Source organism: Talpa occidentalis, unplaced genomic scaffold (assembly GCF_014898055.3).
Source record: "Talpa occidentalis isolate TD23 unplaced genomic scaffold, MPIMG_talOcc4v2.1 talOcc4.16, whole genome shotgun sequence".
NCBI classification, from domain to species: domain Eukaryota; kingdom Metazoa; phylum Chordata; class Mammalia; order Eulipotyphla; family Talpidae; genus Talpa; species Talpa occidentalis.
Genome location: NW_023601653.1, coordinates 77,414,339 through 77,438,966, shown reverse-complemented (window position 1 = coordinate 77,438,966; position 24,628 = coordinate 77,414,339). Strand labels below are relative to the sequence as shown.

Below are 24,628 nucleotides of genomic sequence, written 5' to 3'. Positions count from 1 at the left end.
TGGCATTTTGATCGCTTGCATTATATACATTTTTTAACCACACAACAATGCTTTTCTATAATGCACTTAACTAGTTTCACTTTATGAAAGGAAAATAAAACACTAAAATAACATTGTTAAGAACATTGTAAGGTAAATAGTCAAAGTGTATCTCTATCTCTATCTCAATACATCTAAAGTTCAACAATACAGAATACATTTTTGTGTTTTAATTTCTTTTTTTGGTAGTCGAATTTCTTCCCTAACTCCAAATGTATAGCTGATGGTAGTTCTATATATAGGAGAAGGTAGAGATATTTGACATTCTGCAGCTAATAAACACATGGTTTAAATTAGTTTTCTATTTCTGTACTCTAGAAATCATGGTTTCTAGATTTCTACTTGGTTTGCCAGGAATTTTAGTTCCTTTAAATTACAGCATATTTTTGAAAGAGAAGAAAGCAAAAAGCACGCCAAGAATGTGTTATAAAATTTCACTCTTGATTTGTTCATTAACTGGAATCCATCAATGAGCACCCTGCTCACAGTCACAAACGCCTGTGCTCACAGGGAGGCAGTCATGGGATGGAGTCTGACCTTCGGAATAATTGCAGGCCTGGGACAGAGCTTGGCAGTGAGACAACATGGCAAGTCGGGACACTGTAACTCCCATGACACTCCCTTCTTTGCTTGTTTTATACTAGGAAAAAACACACACACAAAACAAAGATATAAGAAACACAGTAAAATGGGTTATTTCAAATAGCAAAACCAGAATCCAAAAATGAAACCAAAGAAGTCATATTAATGGGGGCTGAACTTCACATGTTTTATATGACTATTCCGGGCTTGAAATTTGGGTTCCAAACTCTCATCACACAAAGACAGGACTGGGGAAATGACAAAGTTCAAAAAAATATGTGTGAAAAAGCCTTAAAAGTGTAATTGGTCATCAGTGTAAAGTGACTAAACGAGGCTACAACAAGTAAGAGCTTGAACTGCATTAAAAGCAGCGCTGCACGAATACGCAGCAAGCGCGCCATGGCACACTTAAGGGCATGGAAGCTGTGGCCCGGGTCTGTCAGAAGCTCCCAGACTGGGAGGAGGAAACCTAGAAATGGCCTATCGATCAATCAACTGTAAGTCTGCTTTTACCTCAATGCTTCATTCAAGTTGCTTTTTACCAAGATCAGCAATTTTTTGGTTGTTTAAATCAAAAGGATATATTACATACTTCATGTTTTTTTAATTAAGTTTATTTATTTTCTTACATCTTTGTTCATTTTTGTACAGTATTTGATCTCTCCCCACCGGTGTAGTCCCTGTGATCCATTCAGGGACTCCTACCATGACAGTACCTGTGATCCATCACCACAGTCCTGAGTGTTCTTCCCTCCCCTCTTTTGACCCTTCTCCTACCCCTCCCCTGCTGTGCATATTTTATCTTATCAGATCTTTCTGCAACATTTGACTACTTCCTTTCTTGGTACTTTCTCTTTCCTCTCTCTCTTACTTTCTCTGCCCATTCCTTAAAAGCTGGCATTCCTTTAAAATTCTGTTCTCCTTCCTCCTCTTCACTTTTTTCCATCAGGATACCATGTCCTGATAACTCCCAACTCTCTGCGTTTAGACCAGACCTCTCTTCAGAGATCCAGGGAAACCCAATATACCCAGCACTTCACCAATCCTTTGCCCATAAAAACTTTTCTTGTTGTTTTCTATCTTAGTGAAGGAGGCTGCCATCTTTCCAGTTGCCCAAGTCAGATACTTGGGTCTCTCTTGCCTCCTCCCTCTCCAGAGTAAGTCACTAAGTCTTACCTATTTGACTTTCTCACTGTCTTCCAGGCTCCATCCAGTTGTCTCTATCCCCACCACCGTGAGCTGGGTTTCACCCAGTAAATGTAAAAACTGGTCTCTCCATTTTCCTTCTAAACCCAATGGAACTAGGTAATTTTTTTAATAAGCTGTTTATTCTTATCACACATCTACCAACAAGCCTTTAGTAGTTCCCTATTTTTCACAGGACACTTGAGCTTCACTAGTAATGTCCTATGGGTAATAGGAGGGTCATCCCAAGTGAGAACTGCCAGTTAATTCATTCAGAACATCAGGGTGTGTAGAGGTAGTAGCTCTAAGGGAGGCCAGAGAATAAAGGGGAAGCCACCTATTGAAGGGCCCTTCACCAATAAAGATGGAAAAGCACAGTCAGTGAGGCAGCAGACTTGACAGAGCAGTCCAGGAGGCCAGGGAGCAATTTTAGGGAAGATGGAGTACTGAACCATGTCATCACTGAGAGATGAGATGGATTCAGAGTTTTCCATCAAATTTGGCGTTTTAATTGTCTGCTTATTTGTCTGTCATTTAAACATACTCAGATCTCTCCCATTTTTAAAAAATAATCCTTGCATACACTATCACATCACCTTTCAAAGCTACTTACTGCCCACCCTCTCCCCTTTTAAAGCCAAAGTTATTAAAAAAACCGTCTAACCTTGTTGTTACCACAAGACTCATGGCTGGGTGAATTTTTCCCCCATTTTTTTGAAGTTATTTGGCTTGTTTATTCATTAATTTAGCAAACACTTGGTGAACATTTACTAATGTGTCTCAAGCAGGATGCAGAATGGTAGAGAGCATAGCTTCTGGAGTGAAAAACTCAAACATGTGCGTTTGAGTCCTAGCTCAATCATTTTTAGTCTAGGAACTTTGGTCAGTTACTCAAGTTCCTTGACATCTTACTCTCTTCATCTACTAAACAGGTTTATTAATAATCCCTGCCTCACAAGGTACTTGTGAGGACTGATTGAGAAAATGCATTGAAGGCAGTTGGCCTAGTGTCTGGTATGCAAAATGAATTAATCCCTCACTGGATCAAGTTCTTATACTGACCTTCAATGCCAAACCCTCTAGCCATTTGTTTATTCTTGCTCTTTTTCTTTCATCTATTGAATCTGTTCTTTTGAGGCACAACTAGTTTACCTCGTCATTGTTCCACAATCTGGCTTCCTCTTTTCCCCAAAAGAGCAGGAAAAATATCACTGCCAGTAAATCATTTATTAAACCTTGTACTTCCCTAAATCTTTTGTAACTATCTTATGTGGCAAGAAGCAAATTCTTTGCTGTCTTTCTCTTGACCGCGTATTTGTTAAAAATAATTAAAATAGAAAGTCCATGTCAAGGCATTTTACAAGCCAAAAGATGGAAATCTAACAAAGCAGGACAACCTTCTAATATTAAAACTCCAAAAAGTTAAGTTTTAAGTTTTGTAAGCTAGCAACTAATGCCTAAAGAAAAGCCAGAATGTGTATCTAGTCCCAGGACTCACCTCAATGTATGCAGGTTCTGTACCAGCAGGTGAGATGTGGGGTTGCCAGTCTTTAGGTGGTTTTGAAAGGTACTTGGAATCTGTAACAACCCACTTGAGCCGGGGCCAACCTAAATCAAACCCAAAATAAAAATTGAATTGCCTAAGGCATAGGGGAAGGAGTTTACATTGAACTGGTCATTATAAATATCAAAAGACTAAATCAAGGTCACATTAATTGGTAAAATACTTTACTTTTATTAGCTTTCAGTGATAAATCACCAGACAATTATACCTTCTTTTAAAAGCACAATGGTTCCACATGCTAACCCAGGTCTTGACATTACCTCAACAATTGGGAGGTCCATTTGGCAGTGGAAGTCCACTGAGGTTAGTGGTCTATCCTCTGTCTCTACATGTAGCATTTAGCTTTAGTGAACAGAGTGGTAGCTTTTTCCAATCATCAGCATAAAGGTTAAGGGTGTGGGCTGTGGAATCAGACAGATTTGGGTTCAAATCGCTGCTCTGCCATCTATTAGCTGTGACTTTGGGCAAGTTACTTAACCTCTCTGTGTCTCAGTTTCCTCACCTGTAAAATGGGGATAATAATGGTACCTACTTCATAAGTTTGTGAGAATCAAATAAGAAAATATACGCAAATTACTTAGTTATTAAATTAAAATGCTAAAGTACTCAGCTTTAAGTTTTAACAGATAATTCAGGTATAACTATGACTAACCTTTAAACTGTACTATTTCTCCATTCTGCGTTTTTGGCAGTCCCTTTAGGCAAACTTCACTGGTAAGAGCTAAAGCAATACCACAGCTTCCTAGCAAGAAGCCAATCTGCTGCCCTCCAGCATCCTGCGGAGAGAAGATAATGAGCACAGTAGGTGAGTGAACATGAGCACACCCATGTCCACAATCTAACACTTAGCAATGCTTTGGCACTTGCCTAATAACATTCGTGGAACCCCACTGATATCTGGCAATCAGCAAAATCCACTGAAAATATGTTTCCTCCAAATAATTTCTACAATACAATGATTTTCTGAGTAAAAATCAAATATTTTACTAACCTGACATTACTAATGATGAATTCTTTCAGACAAATAAGACTATTTTACTCAAAGGTTAACAAAACACTGATTAATTTCAGGCAAATGAATGAATGTGAACATGGCTAAGCTGCCTTGCCCTACCTCCACCCCAAATCCCAAAACAGAGCAATTTAAGTTAGAATAAAATAAATATTATAGACACAAAATGTCCAATGAAAGTGAATGGATCGTTATGCTTGTTTTATTACTCCATTTCAAAAGTGGTAGATTACTTAACAACATCAGCAGCAAAAACAACCAAAGATAAAGTCTAAAATATCACCATTAAAATATCATTTTAAAACTATCTTATGAAACCACACAGTCAACTTAAAAACAAAGAACAACCCTATGATTTCTGATCAATCTAAAAACACTATATCATCAACCAGAGTTTCAGTAATATTACCAATATAATTCCTTTCAAAAAAATTTTCATGTAAATCCAGTCTGTACCATATTTGTCTTTATCATCAACTGTGAATAATAAACCACATGAGAAAATTAAGAGTCAAACAGCTCGTGGAAAAATCATTCTGTTGAAGTTACAAGTGTACTTTGCTACAGATGCTTCATTTCAGTAGGGCTCAAGTGTGGTCAGACTAAAATCTTACACCCTGGAGGAGTAACAAGCCATCAGAGCATCATTGTTTGACTTAATGGCAATCCTAGTTCAATTTATAAGAGTTAAAGGAAATCCCTTTACAAAACAGTCTCACCTACTGCACATGGTAACTGTTGCAAAGTCAAGTATGCCCCGATGATTTTTAAGTAAAATCATATATAATAGTATATATAATAGTACAAGAATTCTTGGTTGAAAATGTTATTTGCATGAAACTCTTAATAAATAATATTTTTACAACTTTCATGTTTTTAGAAAGTGGAGCACTTAAGAAAATCGTCATACTGTTCCCAGTGTCCTGACGGAGCCAGTCAATGCAAGAACCTGATTGATGCCCAACATGTCACTCAGGCTACATTCCTCTTAAATTAAGCGATGTTACCTTTCTGGTAAGGGGTACTTCTATAGGCACTGGAATCACTTCTGCCAGGAGACATCCATAAAAAGCCACCATAAACATGACCGGATCATTATTGGGGTAAACCAGGGCAACCTAAAACATAATGACATTCACTAACAGAACTAAGAACAGATTAATGCTTTCAAAGTCACTCCCTAGGATAAACACTTATATATAACATTTATCATGAATACAATAAATCAAACTATTTAATAGCCTAAGGGAACTTAAGTTATCAAAAGGGATGCACAAATCTAAGACACATTTTGGGAACCATAATGCAATTCATCATCATGGTCATAAGAATTTTTCACTTAATAGTACTGGTGAGTTAGCCATAAACAATTCACCTGAAGCAGTAAGCTAATTACTTGTGAAACCCAAAACAATGTTTCAGAAGAGGGCTAGAGATAAAATAAATGTAATGGATCTCTATAGATAGACTAGCATATTAAATATGCTAGTCTATCTCTCAGGGAGGACCTTCAAGCATTGAGTGACTTGATTACCACCTCAGGGTGAGCCTAAGGTTTCTTACTATTTGACAAACTTGTTGCATTAATCCTTTCTCACTTCACCAACAAAGCAAGTATTCTGGAATGAAGGCATTTGGTAACAGCTATAAGCAATACTGGCAGAAACCATTATAGGTATAAAGTTAATTTATTTTTAAAAAAAAACAAAAAACAGTGAAAACCTCTATATAATATAGCCAAACCTGTGATCACTGACTTCCTAATTTACTCAAGGAATGCAAAACACAGAAATTACTATCATTATAGAGTTTGTTATTTGGCTTTGATATTCACATATTAACATTTGAAATTTAATTATGCCAGCAGATTTTCCCTTCTTTAGCTTCAAATTCTCTTAGCCCACTCCCAAGTTCAATGTTGAACCTCCTAGAGTTTTAAAACATACAAATTCCATAAGACACTAATCCAAACAACTCATCTTCCTCCCACATGTGTCCATGTTGCTAGGAAGATATAAAATCACCTTCTTAGCGTTCAGTGAGAATTAGGAAACACTCAGGAGTCATATTTATAAACAGAAGTCACCCTTTAGGTACCCTTTGTCACAATGCAAAAATTTTTTTAAAAAGACTATTTTAGAAGATCCAATCATTATGAGTCCATAATTACTGGAAGAACTATTACATAGTTACAGTGCTTCATTCTACAAATTCCAAATAAAAAATTAGTAATTAGGGCCTCCCCTGCAGGTGGTTGAGCGTCGCACTGTGAAGCTGTCCGCAGCCTCTGCAGCACCGGTTCATTCCCAGACAGCCAGCGAGGGTCCCACATGGCGTGGCAGACCTCTCCTGTCCCCTTAGCAGTGTACCTCTCCCCTTAGCAGTGTACTTGTCAGTCTGCCTGTTCTGTTCCCCACTCTGTCTCTGGTGAATCCTCTCACCCCCCCGCCCCACCTCTGACCTGTATCCCAGTTCTCGTATAAATAAATCTTTTTAAAAAAATTAATAATTGGTGGTAAGATGTAATCATATTTAGAATAATAAGAAAAAAAATCTTCAAAAATCTAAAAAACATTTCATGTCACCTCCAATTAAAGATTAAATGATGTCAATGTCTCTTCTTAGAATTAACTTTTTTTTAAACAGAAAATCATTTTAAAAGCTTTATGGCCACTTTTAAAGAAAAAAATTAAAGAGTAAACTTGAAAGCTAACTATAACAGTATTTTGACAACAAAATACTTAGGTTTCTCTCTTCTTTAAATTAACATGGCAAGAGCTTACTGATTAGCAGCCACAGGAAGAGACATATGAATTTCCTTCAATCCGAATGCAAGAATTATCACCTGGCATTAGGTTAATCTGGATTGGAATCAAACTATTTTCATTTTCTAAGAATTGTGCTGATGTATATATAAAAATCCAGAATGAGTATATTAGAAAACACAAAACATCATCTCCCAAAAACCAAAAAAAACAATTACCCTGTCTCCAGGTTTTAATACAGGCTCATTTTTGGTCCCCAGTTTATTAAGCAATGTGTAGGCCAACTTTAAACTTCTGCTCCACAACTTTCCTGAAAAAAGAAAAAAAAAGGTGTTATATAGAAAAAACATGGGCCTACTTTAGAGAGAGGGCATTCAGTTCAGCAGCACATTTAAGAAGACAATGTTCACTTCCAAATGATGGCAGGAGAAATACTATCTCTGACAAACAGAAAGCCGCTTCCCCTAGTAAAGTGCTATTACATTCACTTTAGTTTACAAAATTTAGTCTTGCCTCCAAACAAAAAGAAAATACAACTGGACACCCACTCTAGATAATATTTCAAATTCTTTTCTGAAGTAACCTGAATATCTTTAGAAATAATTTGATGTGAGCAGATCATATTTAAAGGGAGGGAAAAATTTTTTAACACAACACTAAAAACTATGTGTTTCCTTATAGAAAGCTATTTAGATACTTGAGGTTAACTACAAAGCAAAAGTATGACTCAAATGATTACATATTTCATACCACTGTATTTATAGACAATGAAATGGAAATCACATGAAACATGCAGCTACATTCACAGATTTTAAACAAACATGAAAAAAATTAGCCAGTTCACTGCTTTCTTTAAGGGATATATGGATGATATTAATATACAGCTACTGGAATGAATGCTAAGTTACTAGGAGGAGGCCTATTTACCCCTGTGCCTGCTCCCCCACAACCACCCTTAGAAACTCTTATTTTAGATTACAAAAAGGAAAGAAGAATCAGCTACTTTGAATAGACATTTTAGTTCTACAAATAACTCATCTAGAGAAGTATCTAAAGTTAAACTCACGTCAAACTGTACAATTCTTTAAATAAAAAATATCTATCCTCTAAAATTATTCTGCCTCTAGAGATAGATACAGAGCACTCCATATATGAAGGGGAAAAGCAACCTATTTGAATAAAATAGAATAAAATCTCATTCATAATTAGTTGAATACTTTGTTATTTAAAAAAAGAAAGTTATTTAAAAGGAAAAATAAATGGCTTTTATTTTTTTTTAAAGAAATGAGAGGCAAAACTAAATGGGAAAGCACTGACTCTTGGTTCCCTAGATAATTCTATGCCTATTATACACAAGAGGCAAGATGAAGTAAATTACAAAGACCTAAAAAGTAATCATTTTCTATTTTTAGATAAAACGATCTGATTTTTACCATACATTCTTAATCTTGCCCAAATATCTTCCTAAAATCTTTTTATGTTAAAGCATCAGTAGAGTTACGAAGCCCATCTCTTCACTTTACTCTTTTAAATGACACTTTAGCAAAAGAAAATATTTGGTGATGGTTGTACTTGGAATTTAGCATCTCAATGAAATAATTTAAAACACAAATTGAAACACAACGATGAGCAACTGCTAAATGTCAAGATGAAAACACTCCCCATGATAATCTGAAGATCTGTTGGAGGAAAGAAAGGAGCAGCAATCTTGCAAACTCACCATATGTCAGAGTGTAAACTGGCTTCCCCGTCACATCCAGTGCAGTTAGACAGGGACATTTGGCTTGAGTGGTGCCCCAGCGCTGCAGGGCAGACTCGAGAGCAGGAGGCCAGTTACAGATGACTCCCAGGGGCTCTCCCTTCACGGGGGTCATCTGCCGTCCCTCAGGCTTAGGCTGGTTGGGGTCTGGTTGAGGTACTGCACCAAAAAACCCAAAGAGGTTATGCAAATAAAATGTCAAATAAGTACATATATCCACTAACACAACTTAGCGCTTTAATCTCAAATATATTTCCCTTTCACCTTCATATTTATCTAGTTTAAACTCACTCTGAGGAAAGAAAGGACATCATTAGAAATAGTAACTGATAAAATTGGGTCTTTATTTTTCTCACAGAACTGTGAATCATTCTTAAAATACATTAAACAACAAGCAAATCCTGACAAAGCAAATCACTGACCATATAGAAAAGAACAAAGTACAAATTTCCTTTTTAAGCAATTTTACAATTTTTAGTAAACTTGTTTTTAAACCCTTAAAGTTTGTGTCCAATGTTAGAAAGCGAGGTCCTACTTAAAAGGTTATGACTAATGAAAAAGAAAAGGTGAGTCACAAAACCCAAGTTTACAATTATTTTTTACTAATGTGAACTTAGATAAAATGAGTTACCTGGGCCTTACTCTCCTTATCTGTAAAATGGAAATAGTAACATTTATAGCATAGTCATTATTAGACTCAAACAGTATCAGGTCCAATAGGGTTCCATGTCTTCCTACCTTTGCACATATCTCTCATTCTTTTGCCTCCTGGTGAGCTCATACTCATCCTTCTCAAGATGCAGTTTAAACAGCACCATCCCTGGACCATCCCCAGTCCTCTGAATGAGCACTCCCACACTAGGTGCTAGTCTGACCTTTTCAGAGCATTGAGGATCCTCAAGGGCTTCTACTATACAAAAGTTTTTCTCCCCCTAAGACTGACAGCTTCTTGAGAGAAGCCATGGTAATTCTTCTTTATTGCCTACTCAATCAATGTTAATTAAATTGAACTAAACCTGGAGGGAAAAAAACACTGCATTATTAACATGGTCATTCCAGGAAATTGAAAGTGAATGATATTTCTGTTCTTTCAGATAGATAAAACTAAACTCCACTTAATTGTTTTTATAATAAAGGTACTATTTGAATAGTAAAAAAAAAAAAATTTGTTAATTTTACACATGGGACAAAAAGTTAAATATTTACTAAGTGTCAGTTATGTACACAGGATGTGGAAAACACTGAGGAAATACCATACATATCATTCTTTGAACAAACATATTGTTTCTAACAAGTGCTAAGTACAAGAAGTAGTTTCCAGAGGGCAGCATGTCTCTCATACGCACACAGTCTCTCTCTCCGAATAAACACGAGCCACACATGACAGATACATATGAGAGACAGAAGAGGGCCAATCACCAGCTAAGGGATGGTCACCCAATGAATCTTTTTTAAGATTTATATGTATTTATTTATGCATATAAGCACTGGGATGTAGGCCAGAGGTGCAGGTGGTGAGAGGATTCACCAGAGAGAGTGGGGAGCAAAACAGGCAGATCTACTGAAACACACTGCTGAGGGGAGCAGTAGGCAAGACAGGAGAGGTCTGCTGCGCCATGTGTGTCAGCTCCCTGACTGGGGATCGAACTCATGCATCAGTGGCTGGCGCTAGTTTGATAGCACTGAGACTTTAACCCTGAGCTACCTGTGAGGCCACCAATGAGTCTTAAAGGAAAGGTTAGAATTGACCAGGCTATGGGAAATGAAAGGAGCTTAGAATGGACAGAATGATCAATCAGCATCAGATAAACAAATATAATAGAAAATAAATACCTTCAACTTAACAACACATTTGGGAATCTTACTTAAAATGTGTTGATTCATTTTTCTACTGACATAAACTGATACAAAAAATAAATTTGCCCTGGGTAAATAATGTTTCAGCTGCCTTTCTACTTTGTATATTCCCAAACCCTGAGCCATCAGTTAAGCTGTTAAAAAAAAAAAAAAAAAAGATTTGATTCTACATAAAAAGCTTTGCTTTTATGCACAGACTATATAAGCATAGTTTACCGGTCACATGTTTGCACATATTGTCATCCACTAGGCCTCAATGCAGACCCTGAGGCACATCCTCAAGACTTTCAAGACTCTATAGGTATTTTACTTTTCCAAAGATAATTGTATGCAACTGCTTCGTATTTATAATCTGGAAAACTGATAGTTTTATTCTGCCAATGAAGACTATGCAGGTATGATTCCTATTAAACCTTGAACTTCATTTGCCTGGTCAAAAACAATGCTAGGAAGACAGGAGAGGCCATTACTGACACATAAGCACCGTGAACATCAATACATCAAGAAACATATCCATAGTTCCTTGAATTTAGTGACACCTAAAGAAGCAGAAATGCATCTTAACTTCTTATGTGAGATCACATTGCTTCCTGCTGTATAAAATAGGCTAAGACCACCTCTAGGCTACTAATGTTCCTAGTTGCATTAACTGGTATGTGATTAAAGCCTACTTAAGTCTCAAGGAGTTAAAAAGGACTACGAAGCTACCACGGCCAAGTTCTTTGGACAAAAGTTTTCATTAGGTGGACCTATTTATCACCTAGCTTCAATAATTACCAAATGGCAGCCCTCATTTGATCTATAAGCTCTCCTCCCAATCCTTCCTATTAAACTGTGACATCATATAATTTCATCCATAATTGTTTTAATTATTGAATGAATAAACCACTGACAATCACCACTCCCCTATGAAGCTTTCCTCAACCACACAGAGGAAAATGATTTCTTGTTTTCTCCCAACTGCCTATATAGTACATACTTATTGGCTTAAGTTTCATATGGACATATATCAGCGCTAGTCTAAGTTGTAAACAACACAAAGGAAGAGACTGTAAGTTCATAAATCTTTGAACCTTTTTCACCACCTATTAGGTTGTGTTGTAGAAAGCTGACACACACGTGCTGAGTGGCTGATTTAATAAAAGGACTGGATAATACCCAAAATACAAAGCAAACCTTTGAGATCAAATTTGATATCCATATCCTAGGATAATGCCAATTATAAGTAATTTTTAAAATTATTTAAGAAGTTCCTAATTTCAAACGCGCATTTCCATGGATAGTTCTATGTTCCATAGTTATTTTTTTGCCTACTTCTTTCCTCCCTCCCCCTTATTTTTCATCTGAGATCTAAAATATAAATGATTCTTAGGTGAAGAAGAACAGAGAACTATTATCTTTGGGGAAAAAAATGATGTCTTTTCCATTCTTATACCCTACATATAATACTTGTTTAAGAAATATTAAGGAATAGGGGCCTCCCCGGTGGCGCAGCGGTTGAGCGCTGGGTTGCGATGCTGCCCGCAGCCTCTGCAGCGCCGGTTCGATCCCCGGCTGCTCCCCGGCCACCGGAGGAGGGTCCCAGACCTGGCGCGCAGACCTCTCCTGCTGCCCGCTGCTCCCCTCAGCAGTGTACTTCGGTCCTTCTGCCTGCTCTGCTCCCCGCTCTGGTGAATTCTCTCACCCTCCCGCGCTTCTGACTGTACCCAGTGCTTGTATGAATAAATAAACAAATCTTAAAAAAAAAAAAAAAAAAGAAATATTAAGGAATATATATTTTTTGTATTATTACTACTACCTTCCACAATTTCTTCAGAGTCATCCACAAAAAATTCTTTTAAGGGAGGTCTTTTAGGTCGTTTCAGAGTGTTGAGAAGCTGCTGGATTTTTGTGGATACCCTGCTATTGACAGGAACACCTACAGGGGAGAAAATGCTAAATTAAAATTCATTGATTTTTAAGGATATTTCAGTTCCTCAGTTCTCTTAGGAGCTTTTACTTCTAATGAATTCTGATCTCTGCCTACAATCTCATTATATTTCAATAGGACCAAATAGGAACAAATATGCACATGACATGTTTTATGAGACTGGAGAACAAATACAGAGCTATTTTTAACATTGCTTAAAGGTTTCATCTAATCTTTATCTATTCTTTTCTTTCTCCATATTTAGCTTTTTGCTCAAAGTATTTTGGAAAGTATAGGCTAATCCTGAACAAGTGTCAGTGCTGCCCCTATGCAGACTACTGAATAGAGGGTTCTCAAGATGACTGGGTTAGTGGGGCAAATGCCATGTAGTTCTGCAACTCCTGGACTTGTCAGGTGCTACACTTATAGTCTGATTTTTTCCAGTTTGACTTAAGCCCCTACTTAGTTACTAAAAAGAACTCCCTACCATCAGCTGTATCCATAAGACTGGACCTGTTGGATCCTTTGTGCATGCCTTTAACTATCCCCGAGGGGGGCAGGTCAATATTTGCTGGGCGTATTGAGGAAGATGATGAGGAGGAAGAGGTAGTTGTTGTGACATCAGGGGGAGCAGAGAAATTCTCTAAGAGAGAAGAAAACAAAATTCAGAATTATATTACTTCAGCAGTAAAAATAATAATTTTTAATAAGGAAGACAACTATATAAATAGGGCACTAATTCATGTAAAACAGTATTTCAAAACAAATTCTTCTAGCAAGACATAACAGGAGAGCAAGAGGTTAGCTCAGGCTTATTAGCTTTCCAAAATTATTATTCTCAAGAAATCCAGTAGCCTTAGTAAATCACATACGAAATGTTTCTTAAAAACACTCTCTTCATTCAGACAAAGGGACTGATAGCATGCTGAAGGTTAGAATTAGACATTTAGTAGTAAACTTGTTAATGTCGCATATACACAGGTTGATTCTTCATGATGCATACCTGAAACTTATATAATGTTAAAACATTCCTTCAATTAAAAAAAAAAAAACCACACATACATTCTTTTTTACACAGAAACTCTGGGAGAAATCCATGCTATAAAAATAATCATAATAAAAAATTGCCAAAGTGACTTCAAAAGGACACCAAAGTGAGAATGACCATAATGGCTACCAATGTTCTACTCGCTTGAGTGTTTCCACATGTCTGGTGGTTTATCTATGTTTTCTCTTCCATCAAAGACAAGTAATGTCTTAAGAGTGTTTTCATTCAGGTTTCCAGATGAAGAAAACCATATAAAGTCCGCTAATAGTTTTTACAAAATAACACACAGGTAACTTGGATCGACTTGACAGACAAGGCACTTCCCTTGCTGTAAGTGTGATTATCAAGTGTTATTGTGCTCTGCTACATGTAAGGATTCTTCATATGAAGAAACCAAATGAAACCACTGGAAGAGGGCCAGTCAACAGGAATGTATTAGAATGAAAGTTGAAGAAAACACCTGAAGAAGAAAAAGAAAATTAGAGGAAGTAAATTATGACTCATAAGAATAACAAAAAGCCACTCAAAAATTCAAAAAAGGAAAAAAACAATTTCTAAAATCAACTTGGGAGTAAAGTTTCCATCTATGTCCAAAAAAGTCTGTAGATTTTGGGCCTCCCTGGGGGCGCAGCGGTTGAGCGCTGGGTTGCGAAGCTGCCCGCAGCCTCTGCAGTGCCAGTTTGATCCCCGGCTGCTCCCGGCCACCAGAGGAGGGTCCCACATGGCGCGCAGACCTCTCCTGCCGCCTGCTGCTCCCCTCAACAGTGTACTTCGGTCTTTCTTTCTGCTTGCTCTGCTCCCCGCTCTGGCTCTGGTGAATTCGCTCACCCTCCCGCGCTTCTGACTGTACCCAGTGCTTGCATAAACAAGCAAACAAATAAATAAATAAATCTTTTAAAAAAAAAAGTCTGTAGATTTTAAAGTTTTAAATATTCTTTCTATAGGATAATGGTAACAAGCATTAAAAAATGTTCATTTGACCCAATAATTTCATTTATAGGAATACATCCCAAGGGAATAATCAGATAAATACATAGTTGTATATTCATTCCAGCAGTTTTTATAATGGCAAAAACTGGATACTACTTAAAAGTACAAAATGGGGAAGTGGCTAAATACATCCTGGCACTGTCAAAGAATGGCACATTTAGAAACCATAAAAACAATAGTATAATTCTGTATTAATGAAATGAAAGATGCTTGTGATATGCTGCTAAGAAAAGCAGGTTATAAATACTGTTAAGTACAATTTTGTTTTTGTAAAAATAAAACAAAAAATCTTACATATTCATCTGCAAATAAAGTATAGAAGGATGTAAATTGAAGTGAAGATGTTAAAAGTGTTATCTTGGGAAGGTAGATTATAGATTACTTTTCCTGTTATCTGTATTTTCAAATTTTCTGTTAGGAACATGATTACTTCTGTTAGTGGAAGCATCTAAAAGGTACTATGCATAAAGGCAGGTACAGTTAATTGGCTATCAGGACAATATTTTCAACAAGTGAAATTTTTTTAGACAAATGTGGAAATAAAACCTGACTCAACCAGGACCCTGTTGCCTACCCTCCCCAAAAGAAAAGGTGGTGAGCACGCTGGTGTGCAGCTGCTTTAGGAAGTTCCGTGAGTTACAGGCAGAGCTAAGAATACAGGACCTGCCATCAGCTGTTGGCACTTGGCTTTTTACTGTGGGCAATCATATCCTCAAGGTAGCTATTTCCTTTAAAAATTACATGCTTGAATTTAAAATTTTCCAAGTTTTCAGAAATCCATTATTAGAATAAAGATAGACACAAAGTGATGGAGAAAGATCACTGCTATGAAAATTAAGACACCAAAATGCAACTGATTGTTAAGAAAAAAGGGAAAAGTATCACAGACACATGATGTTCATATACATCACTCAGTGCAATGTGGACAAAACCAATTAAGCAAAAACAGTTCTAAGCTCTATCTTTATCTACACATGTCACAAACTCTTAAAAAACACACACACAAAAACATAAAGCAGAGCCAAGCAAAAGCTACACTCCATAAAGGAGCACTGGCAGCAGGTAGCAGCAGCTCACAGAGTACCAACATCGTCAGTCTGCACACTCCAGCTGTAGCAATAACACAGCAGCAAGGACAATAAATCCAGTCTTTATAATAAAGACAAAGGGCTTTGTCTTAGTGCAGAATTTTTTTGGGTAAATGTTTTGTTTTGAGAAAATGTAGACAACAATCCTGCAAATGTCTAAGATGTTACAGGTTTTATCACTTTGAGTACAGGGAATATTCTTCAACAGGGATAACCCCGTGCTAAGACTGGTGTTATATCTTGCAGCTTGAGTATTGCTTATGGAAATAGCTATGGCTTCAGGTGGGCAATCCTATGTACCAACAAAGCAGATAATACCTATCACTCCAAATGTATTGCTGGTGTTTCCTTCTTTGCCTCACTAAGTTTTTTTCTGACTCTAATTTTTAGGGCACTCTGAAAAACCTACTACAAATCATAAAATATTTCCTGGATATTGGGAGCCAAATGGAAAACAATTTGGACTTCTTGGATATATCCAGTGCCTACCTATTCGAGTATTGGCAAAAACATCAGCTAGAGACCCACTGGTTCCTTTGACCTCTCCATGGGACAGCGTAGAAGATGCAGATGAAGAAGTGGACGATCCCTGAATTGAACGGTTGATCCAGGACTCAGCATTCTGTAAGCTCTGTTGCAAGGCAGCAGAGAGCGCAGCTTGGCGTCTCAGAGAACCCTCATCCTCAGAGGCCGAAGACGTGTCTGTGTGGAATTAGAAAAAAAGAAGTTCTCGATCCTGCCTAGAATACAGACCTTTCAGTTCTTGCTCATTGACCACACATTCAATTTTGACACCAGCAAAACATTCCCATTAAGGTAGTTTAACATGTCTTTCTCAAGAATCCTGAGTAAAAGTCCACAGAACAAAATCGGCAAAAGTAAGACAGCCCAAATCTATAGGCAATTTAAAGTTTGTTTTTTAAAAACCCTTTAAGTATTTAAATTTCATTGCTTTTTCTGTTCTGAGCTTAATTAGTAGCTAAATTCTCCTGACTTATATCTACTTATGTTCCAAACAGTACTGAAGTGCTTATGTATCTCTCTCAGTCTCTGAGAGTACCTTGTGATAGGATGCTACCCTGATTTTGACAAGTACTTATTAATTAGCGTCTTCTTACAAGGAAATGATCGTGATAGGGAAATAGAAAAACTTATTTTTTTATTAGCAAAAACTTAAGCGTCGACCAGTAAGGTTGGTACACTGATGCGGAACAAGAAACTGTCTTAGCCTAGAAGCAGTCATGGCTTTAGTGTAGTGAAAAGGTTGCCTGGCCAAAGGCCACACACAGGTAAGCTTTCGAAACATGGCAGGAGATAGAACAGATCTGTGTTTCTCTTCTTAACTCTCAGTCAGAGAAGACTTGTGATAAATTCATTGATGTCTGTATTTAGCCTGGCTCTGACTTCAGGAAAATAAGGCCTAAATTAGAAAAGCATGTTGAAAAAGAATTTAAAGAAAAGTTCAACCAAATATAGAATAGTTGAGGGAAGTAGAAGTTAGGAATTAATTCCAGGGCTCTAAGCTTATGAAGCACACAAGTTCAAGGGTATCTGGTCTAATGTGGGGCCTTCTTGTAATTTGTGACCTGTGTACTGATTTTCATTCAATTTAAAAAAAAAAAAATAAATACTCTGTGGTTAGTCCTGCTAAACACTTTTCTCTAACCCATGTTTAACTGTAGTTTATGTTCTACTCTGGTTCAAAGAGTCAGAGATAACTAACAAGGCGGCTATATACTACTAGCACCCAAAAACAGAAATTTGAACATAAATGAGTAATTTAATCTAGAAGTCAAAATTTATAGATTCAGCAAAGGAAAGCTAAAATAACGATTCTATCCTTGACTCTTGCTCAGGATCACCTCCAACTTATTATCTCAAGTTAAAGGAGAGCGGAGGTTCAAAACTTATTGCTTTTGTTTTCTGCAAGTTACAATAATACTATAATATAAGCCCAGAACTATGTCATATTCCAAAGAGTCTGAGATGCATGAATTCTTAGGAGACAAGTTCCCTAAAAAGGCTTAGTCTACTGCCAGAGACAAAAAAGTGCAAGAAATGCTAAGAAATGGGGTAAGGAAAGGGCTTCACAGGAAAGACACCAATCTTAGGGATTTTGAGTACTTCTATGTAAATGGGTAAAGACATCTGAAGAGGTAAGGGGTAAAAATGAGGCAGGAGAGGTAGTGGCCAGACCCTAATGGAATTAGCAAAGAAATTCTTTAAAGGGGGAAAGAGATCTGAAATGAAAGAAAAAAGAAAAAAGAAAATTGATTAAAGAGAAGGGTAAAGTATAACCTTTTATTTAAGCAAAGTGTTTTGCAAAATTTCAGGTATTAGTCTAACATTTCCTCTGTACTTTTGGAGGAAGAAATTTCTGCCTATATGCTATTTGCATATATGCTAAAGAAAAAGGGGGTGGGTGGAGGCTTGTCATGGAACAGGTGAATCTGACCCTAAGCATTTTTACAACAGTACTTCTTGGGATCCCACAAACTCCACTGGATTTGCAGGCTGTCTTTATTGCATCGTTTATTTTAATTTGTCTAAGTCTAAAATCAGAATAACCCAATTTTTAAAAGATAGTAAAACCAGTATTTTCATGATTAGGTTTATGGAAAATTGGCTTCATTATGTTTCTATATTGGATCAATTATGTAATTAGGTGTATTGTTTCAATTCAATTACCTCATTTGCTTGCCAGTTCTCCTCAGAGGATTTGGTGAGTACAACTGTGGGGGCAGATTAGTATAGCAGAAATAATATGGCTTTCATGTCCATTTTCCATTTGAATTCTGGGATCCATCACTTACTAGTTAAGTGAATTGGGGACAAAATTATCCCTCCAAGAAGGTGGTTTATTGCTCATCTATCAACAAATGCTACTGGGAACTACACTGCTGGTAGGAATAAAACGGTGAGCAGATGACAGAGTTCCTACTCTAAGAGGACTGAGACTTTAGATTTCAAAGCAGGGACCTTGAGGAAGTGAGGCCTAAACCAAAGCCAGAATGTTAAGCAGGACTCAGTTATGTGGGCTACAGAGGTAGGGGGCAACAAGAGTCAGGGAGCAAGAACATCATGTGAGAAAGCTGGGAGGGGACAGAAAACAAGGCACATTTGAAGATCTGAGAGAAAGGAGACTTAGCTGAAGCACAGGATAGTGATGAAAGATGAGGCTGGACTGCTCGACAACATCGGGCTGCTAAGGGCTAAGTAACACATGCTAAGGAAACTCCGCGTTATTTTAAGTGCAGCAGGAGCCCACAAAATGAGACAAAGTACTGAAAGCACCACCAGTAGTATCAGAACACAGCAGCTGGCCAACAAACATTAGTTTCCCTTCTCCCCGAAAAAAAACTATCCTAAGTTAGCTCACAGACACAAAACGGCTGAGCAAAACTTAAAGTCGTTCATGTGTTTATTTTTTTTTCTAAAGATTTATTTTTATACAAGAATTAGGTACAGCCCAGAGATGCAGGGGGTGAGAGGACCCACCAGAGACAGAGCGGGGAACAGAACAGGCAGATGGACTGAAGTACACTGCTGAGGAGAGCAGCGGGCGAGAGAGGAGAGGTCTGTCCTGCCATGTGGGTTTCTCCCTGGCCAGTCGGGAATCGAACTCGTGTTGCAGTGGCTGCGGATTTCTTCATAGGTTGCATCTTAACCCCTGTGCTACCAGGGAGGTCCTGTTCATGTGTTTAGATCATGTGAAATGTAAGCCACTGGGCTGGGACAGTCCTTTTTAAAAATATAAATGAGGGGCTCCCTGGTGGCACAGTGGTTGAACGCTGGGCTGTGAAGCTGCCTGCAGCCTCTGCAGCGCTGGTTCGATCCCCAGCCACCGGCGAGGGTCCCACATGGCGTGAAGACCTCTCCTGCTGCGTCCGCTGCTCCCCTCAGCAGTATACTTTGTCAGTCTGCCTGTTCTGTTCCCCGCTCTGGCTCTGGTGAATTCTCACCCTCCCACACTTATGACTATACCCAGTGCTTGCATAAATAAATAAATAAATAAATAAATAAATAAATAAATAAATAAATAAATCTTTTAAAAAAATAAAAATAAAAATGAGCTACCTTAAATATACATGTTTATCTGGCAGCTTTAAAAAATTTTTTAGGGTAAGTGTTATGCAGGAAATTGCTATGATTAGCCATATGGGTAAGATTAAATTAATATTCATAGAAATAAGGCCACATTTCCCCACTGACACTGCTTTGGTTAAACATGAAACTCAAAGCTTACCTATCGTAACTAAAGTCCCTTGCCTAAGCCTTGACATAAGTACCACAAGTCTACAGGTGAGATTATAAAAGGATTAAAAAACTTGGGGAAATGATATATTTTGATATCCTCATTACCTGAACTGTGCTAAAGGTGTGTGAATTTGCTGTATTATAACTTAGACAAGTATATAGTTTAAATGTGCTGTTTATTTTGTGTCACTTATAATTTAATTAAGCTATAAAAAAGACAAACTTAAAAAGACTTGTGAGGGGAGAAATGATGCCTTGGTAAAAGGACAGTATTATCTGAGTCACTTAATATACCAAGGAGAAGCTGACAAGTTTCTGGAAAGACAGAGTCTGCCTCTGGGTTCACACAATTCCACCCCATCACTGACTTTCAATGATAATTCTCTCGCTCTCTCTCCATCTTATCTGTATTTTAAAAACTGGTTTATATTTTATTTAGTATTTTCTAAAGGGAAGTTTTCCTTCTCTTGTTTCTAGGAGGGAATTTTCAAGGTATCTAATTGACTACATATTCAAGAAACAGAAGTCTGGCAAGTTATTAATCTGATTTCTCATTTGTAAAATGGAATAGAGTTTGTTAAGAGAACTAAAAATGAAAAATTATAGGTGTTTAGTGCTTTCATTGCTACACAGAGGATATTTAATAAATGATAGCTATGAAATTACTTTTACTAGCAAACCTTACGTTTTACAATCAACTACTGAAATTAATTCAATCTGATAAAGTGGGTTTTAATTGTACTTTGGCTTAAAGGATATTGTTTACTAGTCTCTCAAATAATTGTGGATCATTGCTCATAACCCATACCAGAAATGAAAGCCTGCTATTAAAATGATCTGAATATTAAAACAGAGCATATTTATCAAGGCCTAATTGTCAAAATTAGAATATTTGGGGAGACTATGCCCCCAATTTAGACTGGTAATTTAGACTGACAATCGCTCCCAAATTCAAGTTAACTGGCTGATAAATGTTTGGGCTATTCTCTCTCGGATGGGATAACTAATTTGTTTGGAATACTACTCATTCCAGCACCATACATACATGATTATCTATTAAGAAAGGAATTTCCAGAGAGAAGACTTGGAGGAGGCACATGGAGCAAAGACATGTAAAGAATAAGCTACTTGCTTCTCAGCCTTGGACTTGTACCAGGGACTTGGGGAACATGGAAGGTTGTTGAGACACTTGGAGGAGACGTGGGTGAGAGAACCAAAAGGAGGCTGACAATGGCGTCCTTTATCTTGACTTGTATTTTGATTGTGCTCTTTTTTCCTTACAGACTTTTCTGGTCCTTTTTGCCCCTTTCTTATAGTTCCCTGTCAGAAGATGCCTCAGACTTGTGGCAAGCCTTTGGGGCTCAGTGGCCTCACTTTGGGCCAGGTAACTCTGGGTGTTTCATTGGGAAGCTATTATCCTTTCTCCCCTCTCTCTTTCTATGCTGTGCACACTAATTCTATCAAAGTTCTTTTCTTTTGGGAAAAAAAGAATTTACTTTAGTAAAGTAAAATACAAAATCAAGATTAGAGTCCGACACATAATTGCACTTGATCTGAGGCAAATAACTTAGTTACTATGACCATGTTTGTTTCCACTCTCTAAAGGAATCTGCTCTTCCTACTTCACAGAATGCTTATGAGGAACAAATGATGCAGGGTAACCAGTAGTATGTGAAAGCCATTTTCACAGAGTAATGTACTGTAATTCCTAAAGCACTGTTACAGTATGTTAAGGGTATAACAATACCCCAGTCTGTCCTTGGGCATCATTTTCATGTATAGAAATACAGAGAGGTAAATTTCTCCTTGATTGGTCCCACAAATTACTAATATAGTCACTGTGTGAAACAGGCAACTAAACTTGAACTTTATTCTATCCAAGCCAGTCAAAACAGCTTACTGCGCTTCGGGGTCATTATGCAGTCTGTTTGATTATCTGTGTACCCTCAGAATGCAGCATAGTATAAGCCTACATGGTGCAGAAAAGCTTAGAGAAGAAAAAAATATACACTGCAGTTTTTGCATTGTATTTGTATGTATGAATGAGTAACAGTGTTACACAAAGAAGCCATACAAAGAAAGAGCTGAGGTAATTGTCTCATGACATTAGTAAATGATTTCAGCACATAAAGGGAACTGGATGGCAGTAATTCAAGCAGTCTGAAAGACTCTGAAAAAGGCCACAGGCACTAAAATAACCACAGATCACTAATACGTTGGAGAATTTAAATTTTCCAATCCACAAGATAAAAATTAGTGTATAGATTGATAAGCAAATTTCAAGTTGACATTTTACTACTGGAGAATGATTTATGAACCAAAGGCAAATTATTCCCTATGCCAACTATTTACCATATTTTCCAGACTATAGAATACTATAAATGAAGCCAAGATTTATGACATTTTACTCCTTAAATCCTTTTTTATCAAATGACTCCAAAATCTGCTCTGGATTTTCATGAATTCACTAGTTCCACTATGTGTTGAGTGCCTCCCAAAGTAGCATCTGGCTAGCACACTCTAGCCGGTATCCCAGGAACTAGGGTTCACGCTGGACAGCACGTGCCGAAAGTGGGTCCTGCCCAAAAGCATGCTCTGTGATAGGTGGTATATCTTCACAGGCAGAGCACAAAACTGCACAACTAAAATACTATGAAACTTGAGGTTAAGTGAGCAGCCAGAGTGGCACAGTTTTTCTACCAAGAAAAACAAGAAACCTGGACAGAAACCTGGATTTCAACTTATTTTAAAAATATTTTAAAATATTTTTTTGAACCTGATTTTTAAAAAACAGCCTGTAATCCTCAATGTCCATTCTCTTCTTCCTCAGTCTCTTGAGTGTAGGCTTGGCATTCCTCTAGACTTCAGTAAGTCAGAGGCTAACAGAGTAAATATGCATAATAAAGTTTTCCTGGATCTCTGGGTTAGGTTATTAGAGGTTCAGGGAGATAGTGGTAGAGGATTAAACTGCAAAAGAAATGGGAGACAGCCAAGTCTCTAAATGGTGGCTCTCTAAGCAATGAGAGACTGGCATCCAAATCCTAAATTGAAGACAGCAAATTCTATTCCCCTAAAATGAAAGGCACTTAAGGAATAGAAATGAAAGGTGCCTCACGACACAGTTCTTGCCACCTTCCCTCACACCAGGGCACAGTATTTGCCCTAGGCACATGGGCAGCTGTTGAACAAGGGCATCAAGATCGAGCTCCATGTGGGGACTGTGTCAGAAACCACTGTTGGACGCTCTCAATATTTCCTCATGTTGGGGGAAATGCCTCTTCTATTTGATTCTATTTGACTATAAGGACGTCCCTGGTAGCTCATCAAGGCTTCTCATATACTATTCAGAAATTCCCAAAACAGGAGAGAAATGGATAGAAACTTTTTTACTACTTTGCTAACTACAGGTAGATCTTAGAAGAAAGGGCCTTATTTTTATACTTAAGAAATTATTAAAACATGTAAGGTACTCAAGAACATTATGGAAGCATGGTGGGGTGTGAGTGAGTGAGTGTGTGTGTGTGTGTGTGTGTGTGTGTGTGTGTAGTTTAAGGTTGCAGGCAGAGTAGAACATCAGTGTTTAGAAATACAGAGGTCTGTAGTGAATTCCAAAGGACTATGGTCTCATTCAGCAATGGAACAGCCATGATTTGTTTCTAGAGTTGGTAAATTCCCCTTAGGCAGTGACGTTTCTGAAAGGGGATTTAAAAAGTTTCCATTCCTTCTAAGCATTCTCAAGATCCTTTGCTGCACTCTCACATTTAATCTGAGGCCATGAGAGCAGGCTCTATTTCTCTGAAGTTGCAATTCTTTAATACAGCTATAGACAGGATTGTTTCTAAGAACTCCGAGTCACACAGCTCCCTACCCTTTGCCATTTACTACAATTGAACTCTCAGCCATGCTGCAAGCAGCAGAATCTGCCAACAAGGACTAGCTAACAAACTGAGAACCCCCTTTGTCCAGAAGGGCCCAACCAGTGCTATACTAATGCAAAATGGAAGTCATCCAAGATTTTGAATGAGTGGGCCTGAAGTATGCACCACCACAGACACAGAATGTCTTATTGTGATGGTCTGCTCGAGGTATCCTGTGTTACGATTTAAGAAACACTTGAAGCCACAGAACTATTTCTCTTTCAAACATATTGACACCACACATATAAAGGAAAAAAGCACACACAGTTAATGAGCTCACAGCACACCCAAATGCTCTGAGAAGTTAGCCAAAACCTAGGAGAAAACTATTAATATGAACCTAGACTGGGAACAGGATGAGTGTGAATAGCTCAACTTGACGATGTCAGTCGAAGTTAATCACAATAATGTAATCTTCCTAGGAATCTCCCCCGAAAGACACAGTAAGACCTTAAAAGTATATTTTTTAGGGGCTCCCCTGGTGGCGCAGTGGTTGAGCGCTGGGCTGCGAGGCTGCCCGCGGCCTCTGCAGTGCCGGTTCATTCCCCAGGCGCTCACTCCAAAAAAAAAAAAAAAAAAAAAGCATATTTTTAAGGGTTTAAAAAACTGTGGGAGAGATTCCAAATAGATAAAGACAACTAATGTTATTTCACTGT

At 37.7% G+C, this 24,628-nt stretch overlaps 1 protein-coding gene across 3 annotated transcripts in view; it reads right to left on the bottom strand.

Moving 5' to 3' along the window:
• Positions 1-24,628, bottom strand: part of DIP2B (disco interacting protein 2 homolog B) — a 179,093-nt gene that overhangs the window by 42,479 nt on the left and 111,986 nt on the right. The window contains exons 5-13 of one of the 3 annotated variants that reach the window (XM_054696612.1): positions 16,288-16,500; positions 13,160-13,315; positions 12,559-12,681; positions 8,868-9,065; positions 7,366-7,457; positions 5,390-5,500; positions 4,023-4,146; positions 3,305-3,414; positions 577-679 (exon numbers count right to left, since the gene is read on the bottom strand). In XM_054696612.1, the coding sequence (XP_054552587.1) occupies positions 577-679; positions 3,305-3,414; positions 4,023-4,146; positions 5,390-5,500; positions 7,366-7,457; positions 8,868-9,065; positions 12,559-12,681; positions 13,160-13,315; positions 16,288-16,500 (1,230 nt within the window). The remainder of the gene's footprint in view (positions 1-576; positions 680-3,304; positions 3,415-4,022; positions 4,147-5,389; positions 5,501-7,365; positions 7,458-8,867; positions 9,066-12,558; positions 12,682-13,159; positions 13,316-16,287; positions 16,501-24,628) is intronic. The other 2 variants (XM_037514726.2, XM_037514727.2) reach the window with 2 other exon arrangements.